Below are 17,912 nucleotides of genomic sequence, written 5' to 3'. Positions count from 1 at the left end.
CGCACTCAATCACTGCTACCCAAAGTTTTGCCTCTACTATCTCACACTCACTCAGTGGCATGCAATCTTAAGCTACTGCGTTATGTGGAATACCACCTGACGCAGATATAAACACCTGCTTTAACCAAGCCGTACAAACATGCCTGCATGACCCATGGGTAGCGTTTGAGTCGAGACCCTCCTGTTGCCAACTATACCGTGTCACGTGGTCTCGTGACGTCACACAGCCTGATCACTAATCAGGGCCTAGCAACGTCACCTGCCAACTACCCCTTGCCAGAAGCATGCTCGTGATATTTTGCTCATAGCGCCAACTCCGGATTCTATGAAGAGCGGGGTATTTAATGCTGTCGTGTTACAAAACTGGATGGAGTTGTGCTCAATGTTGCATTAAGCATAACTGAGAGAGACTGATCACCTGAGTCTTACTGTTCTGTCCTTTCCTGCTTCCAGCTGGAACACCAAGGCATAAGACGCATCACAGGGCAAGCTCAGCTGTTGAGACATCCACCGACTCTGCTGGTCCTCAAATTGGTCAGGACATCGATGACCAGGTCACTGGAGGCGTAAGTGCTGTTAGGTTTTTCTGCTATGCCTTGCGGGTAGTTTTTTTGTAGGACGCCGAAGGAAAGCAAGGGTACTTTTTTGTATAAAATTTTCGCGCATCATTAGTATACTGATGCAATAGCACTTGAATCCACATTCCAAGAAAAAGCTGGCATGTGTCACGAACTTCTATGATTGGTTGAGAGAGGTTACTTGATCTCATGACGCCGCACAACCCACTGACCAATCAGTGCTCATACAAGTCCCGTGACCGTGTGACATCATCAGCCTCTCAACCAGACTGAATTTCATACCCTAGTTGGCAGGGTTATGACGGCATTCGAAGGGCCTCAAGCTCAGCCAAACAGCATTACAAGGTGCCTTTCAAGAAAAAAAAAAACTGATAAAAAGCAGAGGATGTTCCAAGGCAGGTCCTTTGGATCATAAGCCAGACACGCTACCTCTACACCATTGAGGAGCATTTGTTTAGTTAAGGGTTCATGGGCAACTGCCTCGTACTATAGACAGCAGCATGGCAGCAAACTGTGGTTTAAGTTAAGACTACTGATTGCCACTGCTAGGCAAAGCACTACTATTTGGCCCTACTACTTCGAATTGCTAACAGTATATCTCTTAAAAATACTTCAGTGTACTAAGTTTTACACATAAATTAACCAGGCTGAAATGGGAATCGAGCTTTGTTCATAAATGTGTTAATATTTCTTAGTTGCACAACCTTTCTATGCGTGAAGTTTTCCGGAATGTGGTACTGACATGCAGTGTAGCGTTCGCAATGTCAGAACACTAGGGGTGTGCGAATATTGAAATTTTTTAATATAAATCAAATACAAATAGGAGAGCGAGGACCACCTTTGGGTATCGAATCGAATATTGGACAAAAATAACTTGCTCTTGGCGCATGATAGCCTTAGTTGCTTATGCGCCAAAAAAACCCAACACAACACAACAACGAATATCGGATCAATGCAAAAAAAAAAAAAAAAAGAGAGAGAGAGAGAGAGAGAAAAGCAAACATTATTCATCTTGTTTATTTCAATATTCACGTGGCATTTGCAAATAAAATAAACTACAATTGCACAGAAGTGTATACCCTTCCGTATACAGTGCAGTCCACTTGTAACGATATTGAGAAAACTTGAAAATCCAATCGATTATCGTTATATCTGGACGAGCGAAAAAAAAACACACACACACCCACGTATTTTTCCACGCATATAGGCTTGCCTACTTACGATGGGTAAATCGGATTGAACAACGTTAATCATCGTAAAGAGCACTAAACACTTTATTAGATTACACATCAGTAGAAATAAAATAACTTAAACATACTTAAAGAAGTTGGAAATTTGCGCTCGCTTGAGCAACAGCTGAACTTCACAATCACTGTGAGAATCGCTTCCAGTAGCGTGTACGCTGGCGGCAGTCCTTTGTGTGTGCACGAAACCGATTAGCGACTGGACGAACTGAAGGATATTATCAGTCTTGATGGTCGTTAAAATCGTACAGTGCGAATGTCCGCATTTTTTCATGAGGTTTCTAACCTTAAAACCCTGCCAAAAATCCCGATGAATCTGCTGTTTCATCCATGTATCGCACCGTCCGTCAATCTGGTGGGCACCAGCTCCCACGGACGCAGAATCGGCGATGGCGATGACGATACGGCCGCAGCAGCACCCTTTGCGTGGCTGTGATTGCGATGATGATAGTGCCCATTTGCTTCCGTTTTCGCCGCATATGTCAAGTTTTCACGTCATTGTCATCTTAATATTTTATCTTTTATTAAATATTCAATCACATTTTCGTGGAAAACAACCGTGCAGCGATAAAGCTATCGTTGTAGCCGATGTACCGCCGATGATCGATCATTATATCTGGTTTATTTTTACATAGGGGCAATGGGAAAAATTATAAATCTCGAGAATTTGATTGTTATAAGCGATATATCGCTATATCTGGTATCGTTATAAGTGGACTGCACTGTAGATGACTATAATCCAGTACAAATTTTATACAAAGTTCCGTATATATATTTTTTTTTATTTTTATTTTTTTTTTTTTTTTTTTGTAAAGGAAGGATTTGCATGAAATTGGGTGAAGCTGTATATTGCTGCTGAATACAGTAAACTCTTGTTAATTCGATCTTTAGCGGAACTTTATTTGGTAATTTTCAGGTGTTCGGAAAATTTTGAATATATATATATATATATATATATATATATATTTTTTTTTTTTTTCAAACATGAATGTGAATCAAATAACAAACATATTAACTTCGTATTCAAAATTTCGAATATTCGCACACCCCTATAGAAAGCACATTAACACATAGATATTTTATTCTTATATTCTATAGTAAAGAAATTTGTGCACCCATGAGGTCATCTTAGTTCGAATTATTGGTTAAAAATTATAGAGGATTGTTGTCATTCTTTTTGGAAATATCTGTACCAGTATATACAAAGAGGGTGTCGACTCATTCTGTCTTCATCTAGTGTGCAGAGTGATTTCGTCGTGTGCAGGTTATCCAGCCAGATGAGTGACGTTAGCCTCAGTCACCCCTTTCTTTTAGAGTGCAGCTCTTGGGTGCCCATTCCTAGATTGTGTGTTGGCGGCGTAGTCAGTGTAACCAACCTTGGGGAGTGACCAAAGAATGCACAACCTGAATGATACTCGAGTGACTCAGGACGAATGGTGATTGCAGGGAAAGCAGGTGGTCATTGTGAGGAGAGCCAAGGAATGCGCAATAGGGTGGTGAGAGTGAAAGGCAAAAAAAAAGGAGATAGTGACTACAATAGCTGTAGGAGAGGGCAAGCCATAGCTTTTTCACATTTCTAAAGGTTCTAAAAGGGTCTTAGCGACTCCTGTCGTTTACCTAAGATTTTTGGAGGACAGATCTTAGGCATCTCTTGTGTTTTGCGTAATTGATGTTACAGTAGACTCCCTTTAAGACGAACTCCAAGGGACCATGAAAATTGTTCGTCTTATCAGAAGTTAGTCTAATCAGGAGTGCTTCCAAAAATGATGTTTGAGCATGCAGAGTGTGTCCAAATACCTCGTATATGAGAACAAATGAATAAAATGGCCTTTCAGGAAAATAAACTGCAATACAAGCATTTATTGGACTAATGATTGTCTACTACACTTTGCAGTAGTAAGTCATCAGGCATTGTTGACTGTTACCCAGTCTGTTATTTTTTTTGTGTGTCTGTCGTGAAAATCGACGGCCTGCTACAAAAGCAGACATCTCGCTTAACTTTTGAAGATACCCTTCAGTGCCCTCACACTGTTAAAAAAACTGCACTAAAGTGTCTAGGCAGGCATTAGCTGCATCACAGGTAACTAGTGCAGATTCAGGCATAACATTCAAGCTGCAATCTTCAGCAGCAGTTTCCGATGGTAGGTCAAGCACTTCTTCAATCAGAGCGTCCAGTGTGTCAGCCCTACACGTTTCCACACTTTCGTCAATGCTGACATACGCACTGATGTCAATGAACACACCCTTACTGCTCAGCGCAGAAACAATGCTTCTATCCTCCAAGTTTGCAGTGTGGTCCTCATTCGTAGTATCGCAGTCATTCTGCACTGAGCAATCACTAAGCGCCACAAATCCTGCATGGCGGAAGACGTTGGCAATAGTGGCTTGAGTAGCCTCCTCCCAGGCACTCGTCAGTAAGTGGACAGCACTTAACAGGTTAACTGTGTACTCCTTACTGCTCTCCGTGCAAATCAGCATCCTTTGCAGCAGAGAGCGACGATAGTGCCTCTTCAAGCTGCTTATTACTCCCTGGTCCATAGGCGGCAGCTTCGCAGTTGTATTTGCTGGTAGAAACTCCAGTCGGATGGCATGAACTCCGGCGACGTGGCTGTGTCCGGGACAGTTGTCAACAACAGTGAGAACTTTTCTCTTCTGTCTCTGGAAGTGGCGATCTCTTGAAGCCACTGCTCGAAAAGTGCCTGCGTCATCCACGCTTTTGAATTAGCCATGTACGTGACCGGCAGCGTTTTTATGTTTGTAAAGCAGCGTGGTGCTTTAGATTTGCTAATCACCAGCAACTTTAGTTTGTCAGTCCCAGTCATATTTGCGCCCACGAGGACCGTTACTCAAAGCTTGCTACGTTTGCCCGCCACGCAGTCATCACCAGCAAATGCGAGCGTTTTATTTGGGAGTAGCTGGTAGAAAAGCGCAGTGTCGTCCACATTGTATATGTCTTGAGGGTAATATTCGTCCATGAGTTCATTCATCTTGTTCTGCCTCCAATTGCTGCAGACCGCTTCATCCACTGCAGCGGCCTTGCCGACAACACAACGAAAGGCCAGTCCATGCCTTTTCCGAAAACGGTCGAGCCACCCATCGCTGCACGCAAACTCGACATTCAGTCGCAGGGCAATTTCTTCCGCCTTAGCTTTCAGTAGCACTCCATTCACTGACAAATTCACTCTGCGCGCTCTCTTCACCCAGGCAAGCAGAACGTCTTCAATGTCTTTGTGCATAGCTGTGCGCATCCTCTTCCGCTTCGGCGCAAACTCACCATCTTCCAAAGCACTGGTAATCCGCACTTCGTCCTTCACGATACCGCTCACGGTACTTTTCGCGATGCCGAACTTGTGCGCTATTTCAGTTTTTGAAAGCCGGCCGACGCGAATTTCGGTCAAAACTTCGGCCTTCTCACGAAGCTCAAGCGGCTTTTTTAGATTTGTTGGCCGACTAGCCATAGTAGCAACACGGCGAACACGGCGCGCACGAAAACAAACAGCGCACACCACGAGGTGACAGCGTACAGCCTGGTAGAAAATTGCGGGACACGACGCGCACACCCGCCACGAACAATGGATCTGTGCACTGCGTAGTAGGCGTCGTTGGCAGTCAGCAAAGGCGCGGAGCTCGGTAGCACTGGCATGACGACACTATCACGTGATCACCATTGGAAAACGTCATTGGCTGCTTTTTCTTCTCACCGTTTTTTTTCCCGCGTTTCGCTAGTTTTGCTGGCCGGGCCGCGCATGCTCTTTTTTTTCTCTCTCTCTCTCTTCCTCTCTGTGCTCTGTTTCGTCCTTGCCCGAGGTCGTACCAAGACAGCCGGCGCGACGCGAAACGCAAACCTACTCCTACTGCGGGGACAAAAGGAGTGAGCGGGGGAACGGTGGGAGAGGACGAGCAGCGGCACTCTTCCGCCTTCATAGAATCGCATTTCCGACGCCGACTTGCTTGGGTCTGCGTGCATCGGCGGCACGGATGGTCGTGGCACTGAAAAGCTTTTTTTTTTTTCTTTCCGCTGAAGCGCTGCTCGGACGGTCGAGTAAGCTGCGCTGGTGGGGTGCGGCCGGCTGTGAAAATTCATCTTAACCGATTAGCGATTGCAAAGTGTTCATCTTAAGCGGATTGTTTTTACATTGACTCTATGGGAAACCAAACAAACGACCTCCACTGTTCATCTTAACCGAGGGTTCATCTTAAGCGAGTTCGTCTTAACGGGAGTCTACTGTACACTTGACCTTGTATTTGTCGGCATAACCGGACTCCTGCTGGCCATGGCAGCTGGCAGCAGAGCAATGCACCGCTTGTCACGGCAAGCAGTTGACGGCACGAACAGGAGACATAATTCATGCATGGGCCTCGTGTTGCAAAGCCAGGTGTTGGTCCAGCACGTAGAAAACATCTACCGTTATATTGATTGCGAGGACTCTTTTCAAACTATAAAGAACTTGGAAAGGAGTGTCTGCTGAGGTATCAATATGTTATTGGTAAATAAAGAGTAATCTCTAGCTGTACTCAGATATGCACAATTGTCACTTGAGTTCGTTACCTGAGCATGTCGGAAAACCAAAATATGCGAAGAGTTGTGTCTCATTTCACATTTCCAAGCATCACAATTGTAAGCCAGTGAAAATTGTTTTGGCTATCAGAAGTTAGTCTTATCGGGAGGGCTTTCAAAAATAGTGGGAGCATGCAGTGCATCCAAGTACTTCTCGAACGAAAACAAGTGAATGAAATGACCTTGTAAAAAAGAGCTCCACCTTTAAGTTTAGTTTTAACGGCTCCTGGAGGCCCTCTTATAAAACTGCACTGAAGTGTCCAGGCAAGCGTCAGCTGCATTGCAAGTCACTAGTGCAGGCTTGGGAGTAACTTTCGCATCCTTTCTTGTTTTGGTCCAAACTCTCCATCTTTCCAATGCACTGGTACTTAATGTTTCAAAATAGCCGTCATGTTACTTTTCATGATTCCGAACTTGCGGGCTTTCAGTCTTCAAAAGCCAGCCAGATGAACATTGGTAAATTCATTGGCCTTCTCACGAAGATCGAGTGGCTCTTTCAGAGTGATCAGCTGACTGGCCATAATGGAAACACGGCATACACAGCACGCACCACGAAAGCGAAATACTGTGCACCACAGACTGGCGTGGCAGCATACGGTGTAGTCGGAGTGGGTCCACTGGTCAAAATAGGGCGACGCAATCACGTGATTTCCATAATAAACGGCATTGGCTGATTGCCTTTTTCTTTTTCTTTTTTTCAGCATTTGGTCTCCAATCCGTGCAGCAGCAACTACGACACTTAGACATTTTTCTTTTTTTCCGTCTGGTTTCAGCTTTGCTGACTAGAGGCCTATAAATGCATGATCGTTTTTTTGTTTTTGTTTTTTTCTTTGCACTGTGCTTCCTACTTGTTCGTGATCGCAGGCCAGCATGGCTAGTCCATTACTAGGGGCACGCTAAAGCCGCAACAAAAAGGGAGCTCTTGTCTAGAGTCGTTGCTTAGCATCTTCAAGAGAGGACAAACACACAAGTACACAGGGTCTGTCGTCCGTAGAAGAAGGTATGCAGGGTTTGGCTTATAGGGTTTAATGTCCGAAAACGACTCGGCCCATGGGGACACTGTAGTGAGGGCTCTGGCAATTTCGACCACCTGAAGTTTATTTAACATGCACAGACATCGCACAGTATGAGGGAACCTTGCTCTTCACCTCCATTCAAAAGCAGATGCCACAGCTGGAATCGAACTTAATCCTTAGGATGGCCAGTTGAGCACCTTAGCCAGTGAGCCATTGTGATGGGGCCGCGTGCACGGATCCTGGAAGATTTGGAGATTATCATCTCGTTGTACAGCTGGCAACGCAAACTTAATATAGGGGCAAAGGGCACACCTGGTGCAGGAATAGCAGGGGCACTTCTGCCTTTACATCAGCACGTTTCCGACTCCAGAGCAGCGTCTCTCTGTGCCACCTATGCCGAGAAGTTTTCATTTTTGTTGCTCTTTTTAGTTTCTTTTCTTGATAGTTACAGCACAGACGTTCAAGTATAGCAGCACGGGTTGGGCATAGTTGGGCATAAAAGCTCATTTTACTGATTAGCGCTTCTGAAATGTTCATCTTGAACAGATTCTTTTTTTTTTTTTTTTTTTTCGTTCCTATGGGAAACCAAACAGACGTCCTTACATTGTTCACCCTATCCGAGAGCTTATCTTAACCCCCTGGGTTCATTTCAACAGGAGTAAACTGTAGTTCTTATTGCTGCTTGCGTCCTATGGTCGAAGAAGGAATGAGGGAAATTTCCCTGCTGCTGTGGCTCTGCGGGGTGCTCAGCTGCTGGTTAAGGTTCAGTCCCGACCACGGCAGCTGGGACGGAACCCGCATACAATACGCGGTTCCCTTGCATTTCATCTCAACTCGAGGAGCCCACCTACTGTGCAATGTCAGCTCATATTAAGCAACTCATGGAGGTCAAAATTAATTTGACCCCCATTACGGTTAAATCGGGGAGAGGACAGGCTGTTCAGTTATTATGTTTCAGTCGTACATTGCGGTGGGCGCATGACACAGCAGGGATAGTTAAAACATGAACAGCAACACACAAAGAGGGGAGGTGCTTGCAAAAATGATCTCCCGCTTGATTTCAACTTTCAATTGAAGACCACTCCTGATAGTCAAAGGCACTTTGCCAAAAGCAATCACAAAGGTCCTCAACGTTGTTTCCTGCTCTCGTGTGAATTGTTGTGTTCGCATTTGCTCGCCCACTATTTCGCGTGCCTCTGCAGTTGACCTTCTGTGTGCATGACTGTGTCGAGCAGGTGGAATCTGGGGGAGACTCCTGCCAGTACGGCCTGCAGGACTTTGACCTAATTCGTGTGATCGGCCGTGGCTCGTATGCCAAGGTGCTCATGGTGGAGCTGCGCAAGACCAACCGCATCTACGCCATGAAAATCATCAAGAAGGAGCTGGTCACTGACGACGAGGTGCGTTGTTAGCCTTGTTGACCTTGTTGACCTTGTTGGTTGTTGTAGTGAAATCACTGTGGTGAGCAATCATTATTGGCCAACTTCAGTTTGTTTTCAATGCCCTTCTAAGCTTTTGAGCATATTTTGCAAGATCACAGCAATTTTTGCACATTGATATGACTCCCCCGTTCAGTAATTCTTGCAGCCTCTGCTGAATTAGGAGATGGCCACAAATGTTCTGTTTTCATTCTTGTGTACTTCCTCATCCCAGCTGCGGCGGCAGCTTTTCGATGGAGCCAAAAAGTAAGCCGCCCGTGTGCTGCGCAACATCAGTGCACATTAAAGAGTCCCAGGTGGTTGAAATTTCCGGAGCCCTCCACTATGGCGTCTCTCATAGCCTGAGTGACTTTGGGACGTTAAACGCCATCAAGCAAACCAAACGGAGACCAGAAATATAAATGGATATGAACCCTTAATGCTGCTTAGGAAAAAATAGAGTTGCTTGCCAGTTGGTCGCACATATTCAGTGGAGGATGTGGGGATAGACAGGACATAAGAAAGGGTACTGGCAGGATGAATGTTCATCCCTTCCTTATGTCCTGCCTGTCGTGCTGCCTTCCTCAAACTATTTAATATGGATAGCTTATAGTTATTAAAAAAAATTATTGCTATGTGCAGGACATTGACTGGATCCAGACAGAAAAGCATGTCTTTGAAACAGCGTCCAACTACCCATTCCTTGTGGGGCTCCACTCCTGCTTCCAGACGGAGAGCAGGTGAGGTGACCTTCAGCACTCTTGCAAAGCTTGCTGGGAGAACATTTTGTTACGTTTTACTGTGGGTTGACTTGGGGGCATCAGGGTCCACACACCGTCTATGTGTAGTGGCTAGTTTTAAGAATTACCGCTCCAGGAATGGGCGCATAAAAGAGAAGGAAGGAAGAGTATTTTGGGCAAGCCACGACATGTGACTTGCTGTTCATAATTCCAAAGTTTCAATGCTTGTTAACAGTTCCGCTAACACTAGCATACAGACTTAGTATGCATCATTGTATGTGAACAATCTTGCATGGCCACTGTTAAACAGGAGAGCGTGCACAATACAGAGCAGGACTGAAGTCGCTTGTAGTAGACTCCTTTGGTGTTGGAACATTTTTGACTTTTCAGAATCAGATGAGCTAGTTTTGCAAATGACCTTAATGAGTAGTGCTACGCTAAAACCCCATTGTAACAAAATTCGTGGAGCTTGCAAAAACTTCCCTCTAAGCGAAGCTCCACTTTTTGGAATCAGACTAGACGACAGATAGGCTGGCCTGAACAGTTCATGACTGTTCATCACTAAAAATCTGTCAGCATCTAAGGTCTTTCGCTGTTTCCAAATCAGGACCGTGACATGATTTTCGGGGTATAATAGGCATGGTTGCATAGTAAACGCATCTGCAGCACTGAGTTTCGTTCATTGACAGATGTAGCAGCTGGTCCCGACAGAAGCAACCTCTTGAGCAGTAAGATGTGTACAAGCTTACCACGTTCTCTCCTCTGCAGGTTGTTCTTTGTTATCGAGTTTGTGCGTGGAGGCGACCTCATGTTCCACATGCAGCGACAACGCCGTCTTCCGGAGGAGCACGCCCGCTTTTACTCTGCCGAAATTTCCCTCGCTCTGAACTTTTTGCACGAGAGAGGTGAGAACCGCATTGCCTTCATGCATGGCTTAGAAGCTCTGATATTGTGCTCCGTACAAGCAGCTGCACTTTGACGCAAAACGCAAATACTACACTAGGTGTGTGCAAATTATTTCAAGATTTCAAATAGCAAATCTCCTAGTAACCTATTTGATTATACGAACATACCAGATAGCGCATCTTAGGAATTATTCAAAGCGAATCGAATATCGAATATGGATTGAACTTTTTTAATGCTTTTCGAATTATTGGCACAAGGTTCAAGTTGCACTTGCTGCGGTATTTTGCTTTCTGAGACGGTTCGAAAAACAGGGCCGACATCAGCACCATGTACTGTATTACAGAGGTCAGTGTGCATGGGATGAACAATTTAGCACCACTGAACAGTCCATTCATAATGCTAATGCATAGCCACAAAGACTGGACAGTGCGACAGGGCTCGGGCAAGTTCGGCAAACTTGGCCCCGATTGCCAATCTCTGAAGGCATAGCTCAGTATTCTTTTCTTCTTCCTTTTCGGAGTAACTGTCGCCCATCTGTTGCCCTGAGGCGTGGCTATAGTTTATTCCCCTTCACCATAAGTGGGAAATGTTATTTTTCTTCACATAATTTAATGCTCATACAGCTAACATGCAGGATTCATTGTTGTGGCCCCTTACGAGAGATTAACATTGCACAATTCATAGAATGTGTTCCCACTGAAATTCCAGTGTTTCACACTATTGCTTATTTTGTATGCATATTCTTAAAGTGGTGAATATTAGTACAAATATTAAATATGTAGTTAATTCATTTTTATCACTATTCTATGCATATTCAATTTGGTAATGAAGTAACACTATTGTATTCAATTCACTAGTTGAGGTACAGTATTCATAATTGATTTGGTTTGGAAAAATACTATTTACACGCCCATAACAAACACCAGCATATTCAAATTTTGTTACGCGTTGTAGTATCCCAGGTAGTCAAATTGGTTCATACTGCTCACCAATTGTGCCTTATAATGAAGCGAAACTTTTTGTATTCGATCCAGTAGTAGAGGTACAGAATTTAAAATAATTTTTTTATAAATTGCAAAAAAGATTCTGTACGATTTTATTTTTAAAAGATTATATTTTTCATTTTTTACTTCAGTTTTAGGTGTTGCAGAAATGATCGAAAAATGAAAATCCATGAAGTTTTTGTTCTTGGCAAAATAGTAGAAAAAACTGTCATAACTTGGTCACATTTATTTTATTTTTTTCGTGCACTTAGCTTCGTACCCCCCAAAGTTCATGTTGACCTCGGGTGTTATGGCTCTTCTAGATATAATTGTTTACACATTTAGCATTCATTTTTATCTTCCTTGTGCAGTAAAACAACATTAGTGGTAGCTGTGCAGTGGAGGTCACCTGATAATTTGGAGTGTCATGTTTTATTTTTCATTCCAAACAACAACAAAAAATCTTGCTTGATGCTTCCGCAGTGGACTTGTTGAGCCAACCTGGGTTGTGGATACCTGTCATTCATTTTCACTCTTTTGTATTCTCTATATTCTTTTCTATATTTCAAAGCGGGGATTTGATTGAAGAATGCTTGTTGCGAAGGCGTAATCCTTGCCAGTCGGGCCTGATGTTAGTTTGATGCTTGCAGGCATCATTTACCGGGACCTAAAGTTGGACAATGTCTTGTTGGATCATGAGGGCCACATCAAATTGACTGATTATGGCATGTGCAAGGTTGGTACACCTCTCTTTGCCGCACTTCATTACTTCATTATGCTGCATTATTTTTGCTTCACATTTATGCAGCTTTTTAAGGGGAAAGCTGGCGGGCTTCCCATTCTTTTTGCTGCAGGGTGTCCTGGCCTTGCCTCGTGTGTTGCGCGTCTACGGTGCTTTCCGCATTGCATCAGTGTCATACACGGGGGGGGGCGCATAGTTCAATGTAACAAGTGCAAGGCTGGACAAGTTCAGAAAATGGGGCTTTGATTTCTTGTGGACGTTGCATGTGAAATCTTTGCACAGTAGCAGTGTTAGTAACTGCCACATTTTGCCAAGACTAAAGGGCAGCCTCGCCTTCCTGTGAAGACTGGGTACAGGAAAACCAAGTTTTCTGACCAGTTGCTTTCTGACCAGTCCTTTCCAGTTGCTACAATTCCCTGCACGAGAAAAAGACTGTTATACATGTAAGAGCCCCACTGCAACGAAAACTGCCGGTGTCGCACACTGGCCACCTGCCACATTCGGCAGGTGGTAAGAGGGAAATTCTCCTCTCCTAGGATAGAGGAGGAAGAAACCAGAAGCTGGCTGTGTTGTTATGTATGTAATGGCTGGTTGGCCATGGCAGCACACAAAGAGCTCGCAACAAGCCACCTCATTGCCTATGCTTTTTTTTTTCCTCTTTGCCTAACTGCCTTAAATTACCAGCAAGTGCAAATACTCATATTAGCATTGGCTTTTTCGCCTTTTCGGAGATGTCAAACTCTCGCACTTTCTGTGCTATGCATTTGTGGTCAAAGGTCGGAAGCAGGATGAACGTATGTGATGGGGTTGTATATGTGAACCATGTGCAGCATGTGACATAGGTGATGTGCATCACTTGCAGGAGGGCATTCGTCCCGGTGACACGACAAGCACATTCTGTGGAACCCCCAACTACATAGCCCCCGAGATCCTCAGAGGCGAGGACTATGGTATGTATCACCGAACGACACCGATACTCTGCTTGTGTGGAGTCAAAGCAGTGTTGCAATTGATGTTCATATAACTACACATGCACTGTAATGCGGGCATTACTCTTTTGTGACACTCTTGTGTTGTCGCTTAGGTGGGGTGCAGTGTATCAAGAAATTTCATTTTGCTCAAGTTGAAGTGATTTGTGATGTGGACTTGGTGTGAGAAAAATTGTGATGAACACGTTCACTTATTAAAAAGTGCTGCTATTTTGACTGATTTTCACTGTAAGCTTCTAAGCAGCCAACACTGATGTCACCATGTGATAACTGTCATTGTGCTATTGTTGAGTTTTGTGACGTCTTTTGCAGACCCATGGGAACATGTTACGTGTGGCGCTACCGCTTTCTGTGTTGCCAAATGTGTTGCATTTACAGTGAACTTTGGATGACAGCATGTGAAAACTAGTCTAACGCTGGCTCCCCTATGCCATTGTTTCCGTTGTCATGCAGACTTCAGCGTGGACTGGTGGGCGCTGGGTGTGCTATTGTATGAAATGCTGGCAGGCCACTCTCCCTTCGACATCATGGGCACCAGCGAGAACCCTGATGAGAACACCGAAGACTTTCTCTTCCAGGGTAAGTGCCTTTGTCTTGTCGCTTTTTGTGGATGTCAGTGTGAGGCTCCAAGCTGTGCATGGGGTTCAGCTAGACAGAATCCTAAGAGAATAGCAGTATCACACTTCAGATTTCTTTTCACTTTTTTTTTTATCTTTTGTCAGTGTGTATGAAACATCAACGCCAAGCTGTCGTCATGTTTCAATTACATCGTTTGCCTTGCAGCAATCCTCGAGAAGACGATCCGTATTCCACGCTCTATTTCGGTCAAGGCACAGTCGGTGCTCAAAGGCTTCCTGAACAAGGTGGGCGCATTGCCATTTCTCATGATTTTTACTTTGCAGCAGTGCTATCACATTGTGAGATAACCTAGATAGTATGCAGCTTTATGCACTGTGAAACATGCCGAATTTCGTTTATAATTGTCACCTTTTTTTCTCTCTCTCTCTCTTCACATCCCTTGCTTGTGCAGAACCCTGTTGAGAGGCTGGGCTGCCATCCGACCACAGGCTTCAGTGACATCATGTCACATGCATTCTTCAAGAGCATCAATTGGGAGCAGGTTCGTGGTTTTCCACATTTTCTTCTGGTCCCTTTGTCACACACTAGCAGAGCTTTCTTAATTACACTACACACACACACACAGTCGAACCCGGATAGTTCGAATTTTGGTTACATCGAACTCGCGGAATATCCCCTTGAAAATCCCATGTAAATTATTAGAAAGCTGCGTCGTATATCGAACCCAATTTCATTGGTCGTTCAATATATTGAACTCCGCACCACGCATTGGACGGTGCCTTTCCCAAAGACGATCGCATACCTTCGGCTGTTTGCCACGTGACGTTCTCAAGCCACGCGCGGAAGGCTGGTCTGGTCTGGTCACGCAGAAGGCTGCTGACGCACGCCAGCATGTGACGTTTGCAAGCCGTGTGCTTGAAGGAACGAGAGGGAACCAATGCAGCCGTGGTGTTAGGGAGAGGGGAAAAACTCGATAGAGCAAAGCGCAAAAGGCGAAGGGTAAAAGTGGGGTGTGGGTTCGTTATGCGAGTGGGTTGATTACACGACAAATACAGTATCATTTTTCACGATCTCAAGTGGCTTCTGTAGTTAATTTCTGTATATCGAATTATCTATATATCGAACTATTTCGCGATTCCCTTCGAGTTCGATATATCCGGGTTCGGCTGTATCTCCACTCCAACTTTTACACAAAAGTATAGGAGCAAATGTGAGTTTTTATTGTAAAAATTTCTCACTCAAGAGCAGGCCCCTTATCCACCCTGCGACTATATGTTGAAAAATTGAAAAATGTGCTTTAGGCCTATACCACATTGCTAAGTGTGCGCGCTTAGAAATATGCATTATGCCCAGTGTATGTTGTCTGCTCAGCATCATTGCATGTCTTTAGCTGTGCTGCATTTTTCTTGCTGGAGATAGCCTAGGGTTATAACAAGCACTGTCACCATGGTCATTGCTGCCTTCTTATTTTGTTTAAAATGTTGTGGCAGCTGGTGGAAGAAATCCAGGCTGTCCGACTGGAATACTTGCAGCGTGCAAAAAAGATAGTTGAGCAGTTTATGGTGCCACAAACCTGTCAGTTCTACTTTTGAAACTGTGAAATAAGAAAGGAACAAAAAACTTTTTGATCAGTGTCGTTAACAGAATGTGAACTGCAGTGTATCATCATTGAATGCTTAGCAATCTGACTGAATAATTTTACGCATTGAAACGAGATGCAATTCTAGGTCCAGCTAGAGTAGTAGAGTTGTCAATTGTGAGCATCCGAACAAGACATTTAATTAAGAAAAAAAAACTACTGCTTGTCGGGAAGAATGTCTGAAGAAACAGTTTCCTGAAGAAAGAAGTAGCATATTGTGACGGCATTTTTTCTTTTTTTTTTCTTTTTTTTTTATGTTTTAAGGGTTATCATTTTTCAACTTCTGGAATGACGAGGTCATTCTTGTCCAGTGAACTTTTCACTGCACCGAGCAACACAACTACAGCAGTCGAAGCTTTGTACGGCTTCCCTTTTCCATTGCCACTGTCTTACAGAGTACTGTTGTTAATTCTGAAACCGCGGGGCCGCAAGGTTTCTCTTCAGTGCACAATCTCAGCTTCTTGAAGTCATTGCCAAGCAGAGATTGTGCGCTCTTGTTGCACCATTTCTTCGGCACCGACAGACTGAGCGCACGACCTCCGTGCCAAGTTGTTTTTGGATAGAGAGTACCCCTTTCGCTTGCAGTCTTCTTTTTCTGACGGCCATGCATGCTTGACTTATTTTCTTTCTTTTTTTTTTTCTTTTCTTTTCTGCTCTGAAGCTGGAGGGAAAACAGGTGACGCCGCCCTACAAGCCCAAGCTTGGCACGGAGCGCGACTTTGAGCACTTTGACCCGCAGTTCACCAGCGAGCCTGTGCAGCTGACTCCTGATGATACGTGAGCAGCAGTCTTCTTTCCCTCTCTTTCCTTCTCCCCTTGCTTGCAGGTTTCCTTTCTTTTTTTCATCTTATCTCGCTTTTTCTTGCACCGGAAAAGGACAGCATGAGTGATAAATTACGGTGGATGTGACGTGCAGCAGTAAGTGTGAAGACTACCACTGGATGAGGATAGAGCAGCTGAAGGGTGGAGCTGGCTGTGAAAGGTTTATTGCGGTGTTTGGTAAAACAGCGCATTGCTGTTTAGCACTAGGATCATTGAATTCTCGCATGCTGCTAGCTTGACTATTGGAAGCCTGATTACACTTAGCAAATAGGCTTGTATTTGCATTGGGATGCATCTGTCTTGGTTGCTGTCCACAGCCAGCAAGGACTGTATCGAGTTCTCTCTCATTTTAGGACCACCTTAGGAAGGGGACATGGACCAGAGAGAAACAATTTTGTTAATATAAAAGACAGGTGGCCGGAAATTTCACGTTTGGTCAATTTTTAGGAGCTGTGTTTCAAATCTGGTGTTAATTCTTGCCTATTAGTTTGGTTGAATTTTTGCAAGGCATCGATTTGAAATGTAAGTGTGCTTTTGTGCACCTATTTGAAGTCGGCGTAAATATCACAAAGCAGTGAGCAGTGTGTAAATTCCTTTATAGGGATGCGCTCAACACAGTGAGAACAAAGTGTTCCATCTGTAAACTTTTTGAGGGTTTAAAAGTATATATTACTCATTAAGTTGCTCTTTATTGGTGGAACTACAATGCTTTTGCAAATACTAAATACTAGAGAACATCTATACAAAATTTCATAGTGATACAACATTGATAGATGAAGTAATGTCATGCACAAGCAGTAGGGTTGCTTGAAAACAACAAAGAAAAGAAGGTTTTAAAATTTGAACAAGCATTTAATGAGTGAATATGACTTTTTTTAAACAAACTTGAGAAAATGCAACTTAAGGAGCTGCAGAGTTTCCTTGGAGTTTTTGTGTGTCATATGTAGATCTCTCGTGCTGCCTCCGAAAAGTGCCCTTGGTACAAGCTTTCTTCGCCATGTGGCAACTATGGAACTTGGCCTCAGCAGTTTCTTTACCAGACTTCCTTGAGACTCGCAAACTGTCACGCGCATTATTTAGTAAATTAATTCCCAAGAACACAGGTTCTCCAAGCCTTGCTCAAAGCCTGTGCGTCCCTGATTGAACCACAGCACGGCAACATGACAACGCGCTTATAGAGCAGCTTTGAGCCAATGGCGGACGCATTTTCGAGGGTTTTGATGCAGCGTTTGGAGGCAGAAAAAGACTCGTTTCTAATTCTTTTTGAAAACTGGTGGAGGACTCACAAAATGCAAAAAGCTCTTTCTACCTGTCTGCAACGCCACAAAAGTGGTAGAAGTCGTGTTTGAAATTCGTAGCCGTTATAAAAGCAACTCAGTTCTGCCTAGCATGCTCACATTGCAAGTTTTTATTGCTTCTCATCTACATTCGAGGCTGGGGTTACTGCACATGAAAGCGGAAGGGTTAAAGATTATAGAATAAGTAAAAACAAAAAATGCAACATTTTGGTAAAAATAGGTTGTTTTTGTTTTGTTTTGTTTTGTTTTTCATGTGCATTGTTCAGTGTTCTTCAAACTAACTTTCCAAGAGTTGAGTATTGCCGTTAGTGTCTAGGGGGTCTGTCTCATTAGTATGTAGCCTCATTTGCTTTTTTTGTTTTTTTAAGGTTTCGAGTGACCACTGTCATTTCTATTCATG

General features: G+C 43.9%; 1 protein-coding gene across 2 annotated transcripts in view; it reads left to right on the top strand.

The window, feature by feature from the left end:
- The window catches only part of aPKC (protein kinase C iota type), a 42,866-nt gene that overhangs the window by 12,615 nt on the left and 12,339 nt on the right, over positions 1-17,912 (top strand). For both annotated transcript variants that reach the window (XM_084598258.1, XM_084598257.1), the window contains exons 8-17: positions 454-566; positions 8,632-8,796; positions 9,457-9,554; positions 10,323-10,459; positions 12,094-12,179; positions 13,048-13,135; positions 13,628-13,753; positions 13,958-14,037; positions 14,205-14,294; positions 16,054-16,169. In XM_084598258.1, the coding sequence (XP_084454384.1) occupies positions 454-566; positions 8,632-8,796; positions 9,457-9,554; positions 10,323-10,459; positions 12,094-12,179; positions 13,048-13,135; positions 13,628-13,753; positions 13,958-14,037; positions 14,205-14,294; positions 16,054-16,169 (1,099 nt within the window). The remainder of the gene's footprint in view (positions 1-453; positions 567-8,631; positions 8,797-9,456; positions 9,555-10,322; positions 10,460-12,093; positions 12,180-13,047; positions 13,136-13,627; positions 13,754-13,957; positions 14,038-14,204; positions 14,295-16,053; positions 16,170-17,912) is intronic.

This window comes from Amblyomma maculatum, chromosome 3 (genome assembly GCF_055883805.1).
Source record: "Amblyomma maculatum isolate TAMU_Amacu chromosome 3, ASM5588380v1, whole genome shotgun sequence".
NCBI lineage: Eukaryota > Metazoa > Arthropoda > Arachnida > Ixodida > Ixodidae > Amblyomma > Amblyomma maculatum.
Note: the sequence above shows the minus strand (reverse complement) of the source record. Positions and strands in the feature narration are given on the sequence as shown.